Source organism: Corvus hawaiiensis, chromosome 7 (assembly GCF_020740725.1).
Source record: "Corvus hawaiiensis isolate bCorHaw1 chromosome 7, bCorHaw1.pri.cur, whole genome shotgun sequence".
Lineage (NCBI taxonomy): Eukaryota > Metazoa > Chordata > Aves > Passeriformes > Corvidae > Corvus > Corvus hawaiiensis.
The window spans coordinates 22,483,674-22,499,581 of NC_063219.1; the positions used below are offsets into that span (position 1 = coordinate 22,483,674).

At 36.8% G+C, this 15,908-nt stretch overlaps 1 protein-coding gene across 10 annotated transcripts in view; it reads left to right on the forward strand.

Moving 5' to 3' along the window:
- GRB14 (growth factor receptor bound protein 14) overlaps positions 1–15,908 on the forward strand; it is a 58,088-nt gene that overhangs the window by 24,200 nt on the left and 17,980 nt on the right. For all 10 annotated transcript variants that reach the window (XR_007204903.1, XR_007204905.1, XR_007204904.1 and 7 more), the window contains 3 exons: positions 8,760–8,916; positions 13,377–13,498; positions 15,632–15,706. Coding sequence is in view for 7 of the 10 variants with exons in the window: in XM_048310020.1 (XP_048165977.1) it covers positions 8,760–8,916; positions 13,377–13,498; positions 15,632–15,706 (354 nt within the window). In the remaining 3 variants the exon portion in view is untranslated. The remainder of the gene's footprint in view (positions 1–8,759; positions 8,917–13,376; positions 13,499–15,631; positions 15,707–15,908) is intronic.

Here is a 15,908-nt window from a genome sequence, read left to right on the forward strand (position 1 = left end):
CAAAGGATATGTTGGACAAACTGCACTATTAAATACAGAAAGCCTCATTTAAATAATGTTAGTGCTTTGACATAAATAGGGACAAGCTATTCAAACATGAGGCTGATAACATTTTGCCCTCATCTTGGTTGTACACAGAAAACAAAAACCAGAAGTGTATTTTAGTGGCTTTGTATTTAATTTTTTTTCTCCCTCTATCTTCAGACATGAGTTCTTTGGAAAATAGGGAAGCGTGTGGATAATTTCTACCGTATTTCTAGGTTGGGGGATAAAAATACTGTTGCACTGGTAACTTTTCTCATTTTCTGTTCACTTTCTATTTGACAAACTTTGTTTTTTTAAAAAAAGAAATACTGAAGTGCCTTCTTAAGTCAGATTTTTTGAATCCACACTATGATTGTTCCATCCCTCTTTTTAAGTCCAGTTAGCCTAACTGGATATTTTTCCATCTGTCTATGGTAAGTGCATTCTAAATATTCCTATTGTATATAGTAAAATGTAAACCTGTGTATTACTATTAAATATATAAAAGCTCTTTAAAGTTAAGACTTAGCAGGCAGTGTGGAAATGAAGGACTGAAGATATTAATACTGTAAGTTTACTAATAAGGCTAATAAGCTGATCACCTCCACTAAATTAACTTTTCATGAAGAAAAGTTCATGTGAACATACACTTTTATTAACCTGAATAATCAAGTTTGGTCTGAATATTAATCTCTTTAAGTCAAACAATAAGTTTTTTTAACTTTTATCAGAAAGGGCTTGCTTTGGGGGCAAAATATGAAACCCTTAGGCATGACCAAGACAATTTTTGTACCTTGCTGGTTATTTTCGCAATCTTCTGTGGATTTAATGATAAATAATAAGGTAGCTCTGAGGGAAGATAATGGGTCATAAAGCATGTACATTTAGCCTAAACAACTGAGCTGTATTGGGTGGACTGTATAAGCTGAACTATATGAAAGAGTGTTGTGATTCCAGCACTAAGAAGTGGTGATGCTTGGCTTGAGGGACAATAGCTTGTGTACGCTTACTCAGTGGTTGGATTACGTTATGGTCTCAAATGAGTTTTGAAATTACTTCCCCTTGTATAAAGAATTTTACCCAAGTTTCACAGAAATTTCACCATTAATTATTTTTAGTGGCGAGGAAGGTGTAAAACTCTCTTGCCTTCCTGTTCATCCATATATTGGGTTTAGATTAATTGAAAAGTCATGCATACTGTGCACTGGAGTTGAGAAGGGACCTAAGTTGGATTAGCTCTCTTTAACTGGTACTCTTAAGAGGACAGGAATAGGGAATCATTTGCCTTTCCCAGCGCCAAGAAGTTTTGCAAATAGCCTTGTGTCAGGTGTTAATGTATAAAGTTAGCATTAATAATGTAATGAAAAATAACTATGACTTATTTTTATCGTGGCTAGTAAGACATGATAAAAAATGTCTTCCACTCTGATTTAAGGGTTAATATGAGTAAGAGTCTGAAATTACTTGGCTATAGACAGCTATTCTAAAAATGAAATGTGCATTCCAAGTTCATCTTTATTTTGAAGTATCTTTCTTCATAACTGTTTAATTTTCATTATAGCTCTTCTTTTGAAGGTCTTGGGAAAAGTTATTGATACCAATCAGTGTAAACTGCATTACCCCACTGAGATTTTTCAGAATTATGATGATTACTCTAAATCACTCTAGGAACTGCTATGAACAAGATGGAGAAAAGTTTTCATAAATTTAAGAGTAGATTTTCTTCTAGGAAGAGACAGATTCAGGTGATGTTAGTGGATTCTTTCTTACCTGCCTGTTGACAGGCACTGGTGGCTCACAGATTTACAAAGCGATATCCCAAAGTTAATCTGCTGAAATAGCCCTTGGGCTTTTCCACTTTTTCAGATCTGAGCAGAAGTTAATACTCAGTGCACATCACGTGAAGTGATAGATGGAGCCTAAGCCTCCGTTTCTACTGGTGCTAGGATAGGCTGATGTTTGCCATTTAAGTTTCTTTAAATGTTAGACTGTATAACCTCCTGTTAACTATTTGCTTTTTGATTTCCGTGTTCCCTCTATTTAAACTGACAATTTTATTTCACCTAGAAAGACTAGATCTGGGAGCCTATTCTTCCATATCCGTTGTGAATAATTAATGCAAATAAATGATTTAGCTGCTCGTGGTGTGTTTATCTTGTATAAGTGCTCCTTTGACAGCTTAATCATTTGACAAGTCTGCTAATTTTCTTTCATTTCTGCTGTTCCATGGAAGTGTATTATTTTAAATTTATGCTGACAATATTTAAATTTCCTCACAACTTCCTAGTTATTTACACACATCTTAACAGCTGTATTTGAAATATCTCTTACACTGCTTTTGTTTGGAGTCCCCATAGTCTGAAAAAAATTTTGGTAAGGTAGATTAACTTGACACTCTCTATTTAAATAAATTGTTTGATCCACATCTAACTTTACTTATAAATAATGTGCATTCTTTTTAAGGAGTTTATTGTGGGTTTTACCTCTATAGATCCCTTTGTATTTCTCATTCCTTATTTGGTCCTTTGTGATAATGGCTGTTAATGGGGATAAATCTTTCCCTTTTAATCTATTTATTACTGCTATTTCTATTTACAGGATGCTGAACTTCACAGTTTTGATGTTGTTATTTAATTCTTCAGTTATCGTATTTTTTGGACCAAGTGTCATCTAATTTTCATATAGTTTACAATAATCTCACTTTCTGCTCTAAAAGTAGTTGTACTAGGAGTTAATTTTCCAAAATGGGGCAGTGACTTTCTCTAGACTTTGCCTTTTTGTTCAATTTTATACAGGGAAATGAAATCTTCTATAACTATTTTATTGCTATTTATAGCTATATTTTGTTTCTGTTGACCAATATTGTAAAATTGAATGTATCAAATTCAGGCTTAAATAATGATATTTGTATTTTAACTTCCCTGTTGTGTCTTTCAAACTCTGTTTCTCTTCAGTTTTACTGACATTGTCTTTGCCGTGATTGCACGTCAGTATTGTCCTCATTCTGCCATTTTCTCCAGTATCACGATGTGATTGTCATAACCTTTGTTTGAAAGAACTTTGCTGGTATATTTTTACACATAGCCTATTACAATTTGGAGATCTGCATAATTTAACCTCCCTTTTTATAACACAACATATTTACACATCTAAAGCAGTAGTTATGTGAGGAGGTATAAGTGCTTTACAAATCTTAACGAGTTCAATCTGTTACCTTGCTGTACAGGAACAGATTTCAGTTCCCCCCACCCCATTTTGCAAAAACGAAACTGAGGGACTAATGCTGACTTGCCCAAAGTGAGGTGACAAGTATGTCCTTTAAAAGTAAGAATTGGACCTTTTTTACCATAGGTAATATAAAGTAATTTTTGTTACTTCTTTGCATTGCTGTTGAATTTCTATTTTTGGTATGATTTTTTCATTCATGGGATTGTCATGGATGGTTGGATTAGGCAGGGCATGGAGCTTGTACCAGGAGTCTGAGGGAAGGGAGTGACTCTGTGGGCTGTGTAATAGTGCCATAGTAAATATAGTGCCACAGAAGATTATTACAGAAAATAAGTAGAAATGGTTTTAATTGATAATAGATGCATACAGTTAACGTGAAATTTAACGAGTTTTTTAATATCTTCTAAAAGAATATTTTGGTCTAAAAAAATTCTTTGTGTTTTGAAGTAACAAATTTATTAATTGCTAGGGAATCTGACCTTGTCCATGGTCTTTGATTGGAATAAAGGCTGGAAATTAACAATATTTTTGCTCTTTGAAATGACATTTTAAAAAAGGTTAGATTATGGAAAAAGTATGAGGTTTTTCTAGGTTGTGGAAGGAAAGGTAGTCAATTTTCCTAGACTTTGCTCTTCCTTCTCTTGCACTTTGGTTTTGTTGCAAGACAGAATATAGATAGGAGCAGTGTTCCTTCTGCCTCTTAAAGCTATACTGTGTTCCAAATGAGAAGCCAAGACGTCTACAGTTGAACATTGTATGCACCTTGTTTTAATGACAGATTTAGATTTCTGCAAACTGTGTGAATCCTTTTGGCCTGGAAATCTTCCCTTTGGAGGAAATACTGGAAGCTGACAGTTTAACTGCAGACTGGGATATTTAAAGGGGAAATCTTGCATTCACAGCTGATAAAGAAAACAGTAAACTTTACTAACATACTATTTGTTTCTAACAAAAGTAATGAGTTAACCTCTTAAATATTTTTATGAATGCAGAATTTTGCTGATTTTCACTAAAACCGAGACAGATTATTGCTAGAAGTCGTAAACAAGTTCAAAATGCTAGAAATTTCCAAGTACCTCCATTGTAGTTAAAATATACTCCAAATTCCCCTACCCTTTGCCAATACTAATTAGCAAAAAACTTTGTCTAGCAGGCAGCAGGATTGGGAGATGGAGAACAAATGCTGCAGGCAAATAGCCTGGTTGGTGACACTAAAGGGAGGGGTTAGCGGAGTATCAGGCAACATTTCAGAAGTGTGACACCCTGGAGTGTACGACTTTTTAAGGCCTGATTTTGCATACAATAAGTCTGCATTTAACAAAAATGTGACTGAAATGATAATGAAAGTACAAAAATGTGCAGTGTTTTATTTGGGGGGAGGGGGGAATAATTTTAGAAACCATAAGCTAAAGTTAGGTGCTTTTATCTTTATAAATAAAAGTAGCCTGATTTTTTTTTTAAAGGTGCTGACTACCCACTGTGTCAGTGGCTATACAGAAGCATTAAGGATCATATAAATGTCACGTCATATTGGTGTAGGCACCTAAATATGGAACCTGTGTGCTAGTGGTTCTTTTTCTGTGGTTCTACCTGGCTTTTTTCACACGTTAGGACTGGTTTGAAATTTTAAATTCCTCAGTGCAGGGCATATGTTTGTGCTGTTTCTGCAGATTGGAACTTCCGAAACAGATGGCATGAAGATTCTGAAGAATCAGACTTGGACATCCTCTCTTGAAAGACTATGGACAGATTATTTAATTATTGTAGTGGAGGTGATGGTTGAGTGTGGAAGAAGACTCGGGGGAGCCCAGCCTTGCTTCTCTTTCTCCTCCCTCCTCCCACACTACTTACCTTATGTGCTCTTTTACTTATCCTTTGAAACAATTTCTGATTTTTTGCTTCTTTAGGTTATTTTTTATTGGAAAAACTACGGTCTTCTTTTTCTTTTCCTTTGTTAAATATTATATTGTATTTGTCAACATTTATTTTACATTCTGAACTCATTTGATTAGTGAAATACAAACAATAATTTATTTTGAAGCAACAGTTCTTATAAAAATAATTTTTGGAGGAATAAAGATGCACTGCACATAATTCTGGGATCTTGGCGGATTTTCAGTACACTGAAAAACTGAAAGAGAACATGTAGAAATGCTGTACCTCTTTGCCTGCTCCCCTAGGCAGTGAAAATGATTAATGCTTGTCATGCTGAGCTTGGTGTTTTCCTCTTTTTGGAAGATCTTGGTGCTGCTTATTTCTTACTTCCAGTGACTTAAATAGAAGCTATTGAGGTGTTTCTTCTTCTACCCTTGGGAAGAACTGAAGTCATGTATTTATAAACTAGGCCGGAAAGAAGATTTCAGTGCTGCTGAGGCAACTTTTTCTGTCTACTGATAGGTATAGTCAAGGGAAGTAAAACAGCTTGCTTTGGAACAAAGTTTGAGAGTGTAGGGTAATGAAGACTGTAAGGAGAGCTTATTCTCAATTAGCAGCTCTTTTCTTGTGTGCTACTTCTCAGAGAAATTTTTGAGAGGAAAAAAAATGGAAGAAAGTGGAGATGACAGGCCAGCCAAATGCATAGTGAGAACCACTAATAAAAATAAAGTGATCACTCAAGCTTACTTATTTCTATAGGAGGTCAGCATAGCTGCATCTTTAGCATAGCTCTGCCATGCTTTAATTCTTAGAGCATCCTCTGCTTCTAGGAAGAGAAGTATTGCAACAAATTTCCAAGGAAAAATGGGGTTTTGAGTTTATCTTCTTTCATCTGATTCACTCCCCTTGGAATAAGTACATTCCCAGCAATCTTACAAGAGACTTTTCTTCAAACACAGCACAAAGTGCATACTGAGCAACTTCTAATTAAAACAACCCTCAGAGGTCACTCTAACTGATGAGATTTACACCAATTCATTAAGCAAAATGTGTGACAGAAGTTGATAAGAGTCTATTAGGTGACTGTTGTCTTCTGTTGCATCTGAATCCCTTGCAAGGAAGAGAAAAATGTCACAGCATTTGAGTTTTACAAGGTACCACATCACAGCTGTGAGCTGGGGTGATGTGTTACCTTAGACTTGAGCAGGATTTGTTTCTCTACACTGAGAAAGCTGAGTGAGAATACTCACAGAGAATATAAACTGGGTTTTTTTCTCCTTGTTTTTTTGTTGTGTTGTTTTGTTTTGCTTTAGCTGAGCTCCAGTAGTCCAAGGCCACCTCCAAGGCTTCCCGCTCCCCGAGGTGAATGGCCACAGGCAGCTCATTATCATGACTTGCATTGCCGTCTTCAGCATTTTAAAAACTCTTTTTCTATTTCTTTGGCAATAAGAGTGAAGTCATCTGCACTGCGACTCTTAACCCTTTTAAAAAGAATTTCTGTTAAAATATCCGTCAAGAGCCTCAGCATGGGCTGTACGTGCTCTTGCTGTAAAACAAGCATATCACTGAACTTGATGAGTGCCTGGGGAAAACTGCAGTTGCTGCTCTGTGCCATAGAGTCCCTAGCCAGCGTGCTCACATGGATTCCCACCCTGGCTTTATTGCAAGAATATTGGGAAACAGAATAGAATATTTCAGCTGGAAGGGACTTAGAACAATCATCAATACTTGGAAAATTGCTTCAGTTCTTTCCTTTGCTTTCCCCTTCTCTACTGTGTCTCTCCTTTCTGGCATTTCAGTCTGTAAAATCCTTTAGGTTCAGCCTAACAAAGACCTGCTGGAGAGACCAATGAAGCTGTCTCTGACCTTCAGTGCTGCCCAGAGCACGACCTATTTTAAGGTGATGGGACACTGTTTTGTCTGGTCACCCCTACAGCCCTCCAACCCATTCACTCTGCACCCTGCCACACACACCTTTGGTTTCATCTTTGAATCATTGTAAATACTTCAGGAATTTAAATAATTCATGCTGGTTTATCCTGAATGGCCAAACATAATTTCTGTGTGCCTGGAGTAGGACTTTAGGTTGTGTGTGTGGAACCAGACTCTGCTGCAAGCAGGCTGCATTGCTGCTGGTCTCTCTTGCTTAGCAGTGGGAACACTGCCAAAGCATAGACATCTTACAAAACCAACCATAGCCACTCCCCATGGCTGCTTTGGCAGTATTAAATTCACTAGCAGTGTGGTCTTTTTGCCTTTTGTATTAAATGGAAATACTAGGCTGCAGCTTAGGCCCATGGAAAACTTGGATCTTCTTTCTTCGAGGTCTGCCTAATTCCCTTGAAAGACTCAGCTCGAGGTGGTTGATTCGTGAGTAGGGAGAGATTTTCTAGCACTTCAAGAGCATGAATTTAATGTTTGCCATATCCTGAAGATTGGTGTTGTGGCAAGGGTGGCTGCATATCGTGTGGAACTCTTGACCTGTCTACATTTATTAGATGCAATATTAAAGCAAATTATCATGGACTTCATGCTCATTTAATGTGCATGGCCAAAGTTTGGAACCAAACTGCTGTATCTGTTTAGTTCCACTGAGAAAAATAGGTTTTTGGACAGGAGTAAGGCCATCGGTGTGCTTTAAAATCTCAGTGTAGTTTACAAATGGAGTCCTTTTTCCTTGATCTGCTGTTTGGAAAGCATGAGTGAGAGGACCTGATTTTTAAAAATTATTTTTGGATTTTTTTCTGTTGGTGGGAGAGATGCAGGTGGCAGGAGATACAGTTGGAGTTCCTTGCTCACTTTCCTACCAACTTCAGCAGAAACCAGAGAAGGAGCTGCCTTGACAAGTTAGGGCACAATACATTGCTTGTTGTTTATTAGATGCTTGAAATGAGCATGTATTCAGTAAGTCAGCTGTTAAGAATGACTGACAGTAACAGGCTTGTTTGACTTTACAGTAAGAACTTGTATCTTTCTGTTTAATGAGGGGTTTACAATGGTATTTAGGTTTTGTGCATGAATTTCAGGAGAGTTGTGTCTTGCATCCTCATGAATATGGATAAATTAAAAAACTGAGAGGAATATTTTGTCAATTAAAAGCATCTTGGACACCCTTTATATTGAGGATGTGTGTGCAAGAACTCCAGTTCTTACTTGTCAGAATTTGAAGCCACTCTGTAACATCTCCTGGTTTTATTGTCTACAGGACTGAGAGCATCTCGAGTCCGATTGCCATTCTCTGAACTAACTCCTTTATCAAATCTTTCTACAGTTCTGCAGGCATGGAGTTCTTGAGTTTCACTGTTTATGCTCTGTGGTTTCTTTTTCAGCTTACTTAAGAATGAACAGTTTCACTACATTTATTTATCTCTCCATTAACGTTTTTTTTTGAAGCTAATGCACCAGTCTGTCCAGTGGCAAGGGATGTCTGGTAGCCAAATTTAGAAGTGGAATATACTTTGCTTGGATGTTCTGTTCTCAATTATGCCATTGCACTAGAGAGGAATGGCTGCCTTTCTTGTTACATTCTGTGTGTGTGGATTCTTGCCTCAGTCATGAAGTTGAGAGAGCAACATATATGGAGTAACCAAAGCAAAGATTAAACTTATGGGTAGAGTTTTTATTTATTGCAGGTAATCAAAGTGTATAGTGAAGATGATACTAGCAGAACTTTGGAAGTACCAAGTGATATAACAGCCAGGGATGTGTGTCAGCTCTTGATATTGAAGAACCACTATGTTGATGACCACAGCTGGACTCTCTTTGAACAACTTACCCACACAGGTTTAGGTAAGACTAATATTATATGGTGGTAAATAAGGTGTTTGGTTTTCATTTTCACATGGAAGTACAATTCCAATAGGAAGGCTTGGAAACAAAATGATGGGAAGTCTTGTGTGAATTTGTTCTTTTGTGGGGTTGTTGCTTCTGATTATTTTTGAAAGCATAGGTATAAAGTAGATTTTTTCATGGTACATTTGCTTCACACTGCTTGATCTACATCTGTAAGAATGATTTGAAAGACACTAATAGTAGTGAGACTTAAATGAGAGTTAAAATTCTCACTGTAAATTCTTCCTTGCTCTACCTTGCTTTTCTTTGGCAGTTCTTCCCCTCTTATGGGTATTTCCTGCTTATCTCTAGAAAGACTTGGATTATTTTCATTTCAAGTAAAATCCTGTTTGTTCTCAACACACCTGAGTGAAATCTCTGACATCAGGGACAGAAAGATGTTACACAATGCTATTTTATCTTTACTATAGGACTTGGTCTTCAGAAATAATATCAGAGTGGGCTGTCATTATTTTCCTTCACTACATTCAGTTTGGCTAAATTTATGGTGAACTCTGGGGCAGGGCTACTTTAAAAGGAAAACAAAACCCTTCCTCTAAACTTCCAGATAGAACCAATGAACTGTGTTGAAGTGATACCATGTGTAGTATTTTAAGTTGCTGATTGCAAGACATTCTGAAATCCCTTCACATCATCAGTGTTCCTCTAGTGTAGTAAAACCCCTCTTTTTCTATTATACAGTTTAAAATGTGTAATCTATGGTTTCAAAATATAACTTCTGATCTCTGTTCCTTTTTGAAGTGTATAGGTATACTTTTGCAGTATGAAAAAACATAAGGGAAATTAATTTTAGGGAGAAAGGGGATGTTTGCAGAGATGTAAAATATGCAGAACACAGGAAAGACTTTACTCAGCAAGAGATGAGTGTAGAAGCCCACTGGTGGGATGTAATATTGAACGGAAACTCAAGTTAGACAGTCTTACTTGCTTTTACAGCACTGTGTTTCACTGCTGTATTGTGTATGGTGTTGATAGGAAATTATGTTAGAAAAAATCTACCAGAAGACAAATTCCATAAGAAATATGGTTATAATTTCATCACTCAAAATTTCCATATTATTCTTGAACTTTGGCACTGTACTAGAGCTAAAAAAGATAGTACTTCTGCAACTTCAAGGGCAGTTCCATCTGCTAGTGCAAAGTGTGGCTTGAAAAAGAGGATGTTCTGGATGTCTTCCTGCTTTCTAAAATACATAGAAAACTCCATGGAGTTCCTAATTCTCAAAAGAGACTGTACTGGTACCTGGTAACTCCGGTGCTGTTTAAAAAAAAACCACCACAAACAAAAATCACACACCCTCACAAATATGTCCCCCGGCCGCCCCCTCCCTCCCCCCCAGATATTTAAATATGGCTAAAAGCTATTGTTAGAGTCCCTTTCTCTGAATGTATCTAGGCAATCCAGCCTTGTGCATTTGTTGAAAATAAACTTGACTGTGCATCTCTGACTCAATTATGTTTAACAGCTGTAATTTAAAGATGAACTACAAAAGCTAAAACTATTTTCTGCCCTTTTATGCTCCTTTATCCTGTGAAGGCAGACACAAACGTTTTGCAAATTTCTTTTCTTGCTTTGTAACATTTCAAAGATATTTGTAACCTTTTGCACTGAATGTAGCAGCTGTAAGATGCTTCCAATCTAGAGTAAGGTCAGAGTAAAATCTGGGCTGAGGCTGTAAATGACTGCTGTAGAAGAAGAGGTAGCAAAATGGCTTTAGTAAACAGTACTATATAAATAGCAGAAGTGTTTTCTGTATTTTATAGTGTAGCTGGTGTTAGTGTAGTAACTATTGAAGAAGACACCTTTGACAAACCATGCCAGAACAACAGTGACAGTTTCTCCAGCTTTCTGTATTTGCACAGTACACTTTTTGACAAGTAGTGTGTTTTCTTCAATCCGAAGGATTTCTTGGAAGATTTCAATATTTCAATTAGTGAAATTGATTTTCCTAAGATTCTGATATCCTCAAAATTGCTGAAGACCTTAATTCACTATGCAGTTGTCTAACTGTTCCAACTGCTTTCAGTGTAGTTCTAGAAAAAGGTGAATACTTCATTTTAAAAGTAAAATTATTTCCTAGATGATGAGGTTGGCAATTCAACATTACTGGCCAAGGAAAGAAACAATTTGAGATATCCTCTATATTTTTTTTAGACTACTGAACAATAATGGAATTATTACCATATTGTTAGATCTGGTTTTGTTAGAAAGAATTAACATATTCACCTTGACTTGCTTTAAGTAATTCTTAAGAACTGGATGAGTAGCTTGAACAAATATTTTTCAAATGATGAGTTATTTTGGGATTGTTATGTTTGTTATTGTTGTATATTTTAGGATTGTTATGTTTGTTATTTTTGTATATTTTACCCTTATAAATTTGGAAAGTCTTTTTTATCTCATAGGTTAAGTGAATTGGTATTGGAAGGAGAAGTGCTGTGAGCAAATGTGTGTGTCTGTGTAAATTCCAGGATGATGTGGATTAATAATTCATCCATCAATTAGTGAACATTTTCTTTAAAATCCAACAGCTGTCTGAATACTCCTGAATTAGATATAATTGCATGAATCTTAGTGAGCTGAGCACAGTGTTCTACTTTTAATCAAGACAGACATTAATTACATCACTGGATTGTACTTTCATTTCTGTGTGGAGGTATCTGCTGTGAAGGTTTAAAAAGGAAAAAAACCCAACAAAACTCCCACCTAAACCAAAGCATAAACCCACGGTCTCTATATTTCAGTTTTCACAAACATGTATGCCCTTGGTGCAGAGCTCTATTGTTGAGCATTAGGGATGGTTGTGTCCTCACTGCACCCTGCCCACTGCTGCTGCCCTGTCAGCCACGAAGCTCAGCCTTCCTCCCCACCTCCAAAGTTTTGCAGTAGCAGGGGTTCTATTTCAAATATCTGAAGTTCAGCAGTTCTTGCAGCTCTATAAATCAGTATATTTTAGAACTGTGTGTTTCTGGTATGTGTTCTCTTTATCTTAACATTTGAATTCAAACACATTTTTGAATGATTTTCACAATGTCTAAGATTATTGAAAGCAGCTGAAGTGTGCTAGATTTGGATGATGCCATGTCATGCCTACCACCACGTACCTTGGTGCTGGGAGTCCCATACTTCCACTGCAATTCCCCTGAGCAGGGCAGGCTCTGAAAACACAACAGTTTTCCATAACTGCTCTCCTTTGTAAGGGAAGTACTATCTTCACCTTGAAATTTTTCCTTTTCTACTGAGAAATTTTTGTGCTGACTGTAAACAGTTATCTGTTCGCTTCTGCAGCTGAACACACATGTTCTAGGGCTCCTCTTTTGAGTACAGGGTAGTGCCTTGGCTAGGCACATCATCAGTGTCTTTCAGTTACATTTTGATTTCACTCTCTGCATTCTTTCAGGTAGGCTTGTAAAGCACTACCTGTGAAATAGTGCTGAGCAGTGTCTCTATTTTATATTTAGTTTAAATTTTTTCCCCACTGGGTGGTTAGAGAAGAGGCTTTTTGAAATGTGTTCTGTCGTATACTTCAATATTAAATCTTCCATGGGCATTAAATACTTTCCATTAGTTAAGGAGACTGTTTTGGATTGTAACAGGTACTCCTCATGTTAGAGACAGCAGTAATAAAGAGATGATAGAAAGGGAGGTAGAAACTCTCCAGTCTAGCTGGAAGACAGAAATGATCTACCTAAACTGAAGGGCAGCTTTTTCATGTCACCATTTAGGGATTTGATTCCAGGGCTTTTTTTTGGAGGGCACTCAGTGTTTACCTTCAAGAAAGTAAGTTTACTCAGTTACAAAATATTTTTTGATGTGACACCTTAAAAATAAAGAAATAGCAGCATCTTCACCCATCCTTTGAGGTGAGCACAATGTCTTATTTTTCTACCAAGAAGTAAGTCTTGAGGAAATGGTGTTTTCTTAAATGTCACAATGCCAAGCATTTAAGAGTTTTAAATGTCATCCCAGAGGAGCACTTTCTCTCTGTAAAACTGAAAGGAAAAAAAATGCTGTTTTTAACTAAGAGCTTCAGTTCTTTACTGTATCCTTTGCCCTTGCATCTGAAGAATGAGTTTTGGAGTAGAGCAACCTGTACAAGGTTTTAAAATGCTTACTTTTCTTTCACTATTTTTGGGTATTTTTTGTTTTCTAAATTTATGGTTTTATTTGCTTCATTTAATCTGGTTACGAAATGTGATTTTCATACAGCATCCTTAATCTCTGTCTTTATGGACTCAAGAATTGGTTAAATTCAATGAAGAATGAGTTAAATTCAATGAAAGTTTAACTTTGCTCCACTTTATCTGTAAATCATGAGAGTTCTTTGTCTTCTGCTAGTCATGAGATTGATATTTGCTTTTGCTTTTTTTAAAGATTTTTTTTGTTTTTCTTATAGGAAGAGCTATAGAAGACCATGAATTAGTGATGGAAGTCCAGTCAAATTGGGTAATGGAAGAGGAAACCAAACTGTATTTTAGAAAAAATTATGCAAAATATGAGTTTTTTAAAAATCCACTGGTAAGTGCTGATATTGTATCTGTGAAGCTGTGCAATTGCTGTTGCTAAAAAAGTCTTTTTTGTTGAATCCAGATAGTCAGAGTTTAAATTTTTTAGTGTAACATGAGTCAAAAGGAATAATTGAGGGGGAATATGTGAGATACAGGAATGTATTGTAGTGCATGTAATCGTTGGCTGGTCCCCTTGTTACAACTGTAAAATATCTATGTTCATTTTTTATTTTTGGGGGTGATGGGAGCAGCAACAGGTTTAATTTTATTGAAATTTGCACACGGACCTAAAACGAGATAAAATTTTGCAACTCAGTGAACTTTCATCAAGTGACAACATAATATAAAATGAAACAGTGTGAGGAGGGGCACCTGTAGCAAAAATGATTATATTGTTGAAGTTAAAATTGAATGTTCTGGCCCAGGACTGCCCAATTGCAGCTTCTCCCCGCTGTAGCTAAGTGACAACGGACACAAGAGGCCATGAACAGCCATAACCTATTAGGGGTAAGTGAAAGTGAAGCCAAAGTTAGTGTACATAAGGAATGGAAAGAGAGCAGAGGTATCTTGTAACTCAGGGATGTTGCCAAAGGTTAATGCTGCTGATACAGACCTTGGCTGATGGCACAGGCCATGGAAGCAGTCCTGGCTCAGCAGAAGGGACTTGCCATCTGGTTGCTCCATGGTGTATTTGGACCACTCCTAATGCTGTCTTTTACAAAGCCAGCTTGTTTCAGATGTAAAAAGGAGAAATACCAGAATTGTTTGAGGGCTTAAAAAGTAAAACGTGAAAGGGAACTCAAGTTATCTATCTGTGAAAAGGATAAAAAGGTAAATATAAAGATAACAAAAAATGTAAGAGTTCTGAGAAGTTTTTTTTTTTTTATTCACCTGTGTGTCTCTGCACAAATCATGATAGATTTTTCCCAAATATGGAGATATCGCTGTACCAGTGAAAAATTTTTAAGCTTGAAATGGTCTGCAGTTAGTAAAGAGGCTTTCACAGAATCACAGAATGGGTCAACCTCCCTGCTCAAGCAGAGTTATCCCAGAGCACATGGCACAGGATTGCATCCAGAAGGTTCTTGAATATCTCCACTGACAGAGACCTCACAACCTTTCTAGGAAATCTGTTCCAGTGTGTGGTCACCCACATAGTAAAGAAGTTCTTCCTCATACTCAGTTGGAACTTCCTGTGCATCAGTTTCTGTCTGTTGGCTCCATAGATTAAGTTTATGTATTGTTAACCAGTGAGTGGAACTGGCTGTGGAGCAGGGCAGACCTGCAGCTGCACCAGCTCCAGCAGCTGTAGCTAAGCAGGTTCTTCTGGGTGTTCTGGTCCCAGCTGTAGCAAGAATGCTTTATCAGAATGAGTTAATATGAATTAACCCTACCAGCAGTTCGATTTCATTAAAAATGGAAATTGCTGGACATTGGGTGGTCAAGCTTGTCCAGTCCTTGAGAAAACATTGTTTGTGATGATCAAACCCTTGTCTGGCTCATATCTACATGACTACACTGAACACCCCAGCTACAGATCTGTCCCATAAATTATCCCTTGAACTTTCCTTGATAATAAAACTGGCATTTTAAATCTAGACTTTTAAACCTAACCATGTTGATGTAGTCAGATTTTTTGTCAATTTGCACAATACAAAAAATTGAAGATTAAAAAAACCTGAGATGACTTTTTCTGTGTTAGCAGATGTTATTCCAAAATATTTTACTGGGTTTCTAGTGTAATGAAAACAATGGAAAACAGTACACTTTTCAGCATGTTGGCATATAGCCTCCTTACTTTGTAGCATATTGAATCCCCAGGCAAGTCTTGTATGTCAACAGCAATAGAAATTACTACTAGAAAAAAACCCACTAAGGGCCAAATATTGCAGTGTGATTTACACTGGTCTCTGAAACCCTCTTCCTGAGACTATCAGTGTTTTCTCAAAATTCTAATTTTTTCAGCAAACAATTTGTAGCATGTGTAAAATTTTGGGATGATATTAAGGTAAGCTTAAATTACTGGATCAAGGAACCTGCAGTGTCTTGCACTGCATTGAGAACTTAAATTGCACATCCAAAAGAGATTGAAAGTTTTATATTTATTTTTATGGAACTTTGATACAAATTCTTGTCGTTACAGAGCTTTTTTCCAGATCATATGATATCTTTTCCAAGTGAGACCAATGCAGCTCTAAGCCACTCTGGGATATTACAGGTATATAATCCTTGAATGAAGATGAGCCAGCACAGCTCAGAATTTCCCATTATGTGTGTTGTGTGAGCATAGTTCCTTATTGCTGTTGGATCTGTTGCTAGGTTTTGAATAACTCAAGACATGGTTAATAACTTTTTTCCTCATGAGATATGAAATGATGTGTTCCTTCCAGGCAGCTATTCTACGTCCACTCTTGGAAACT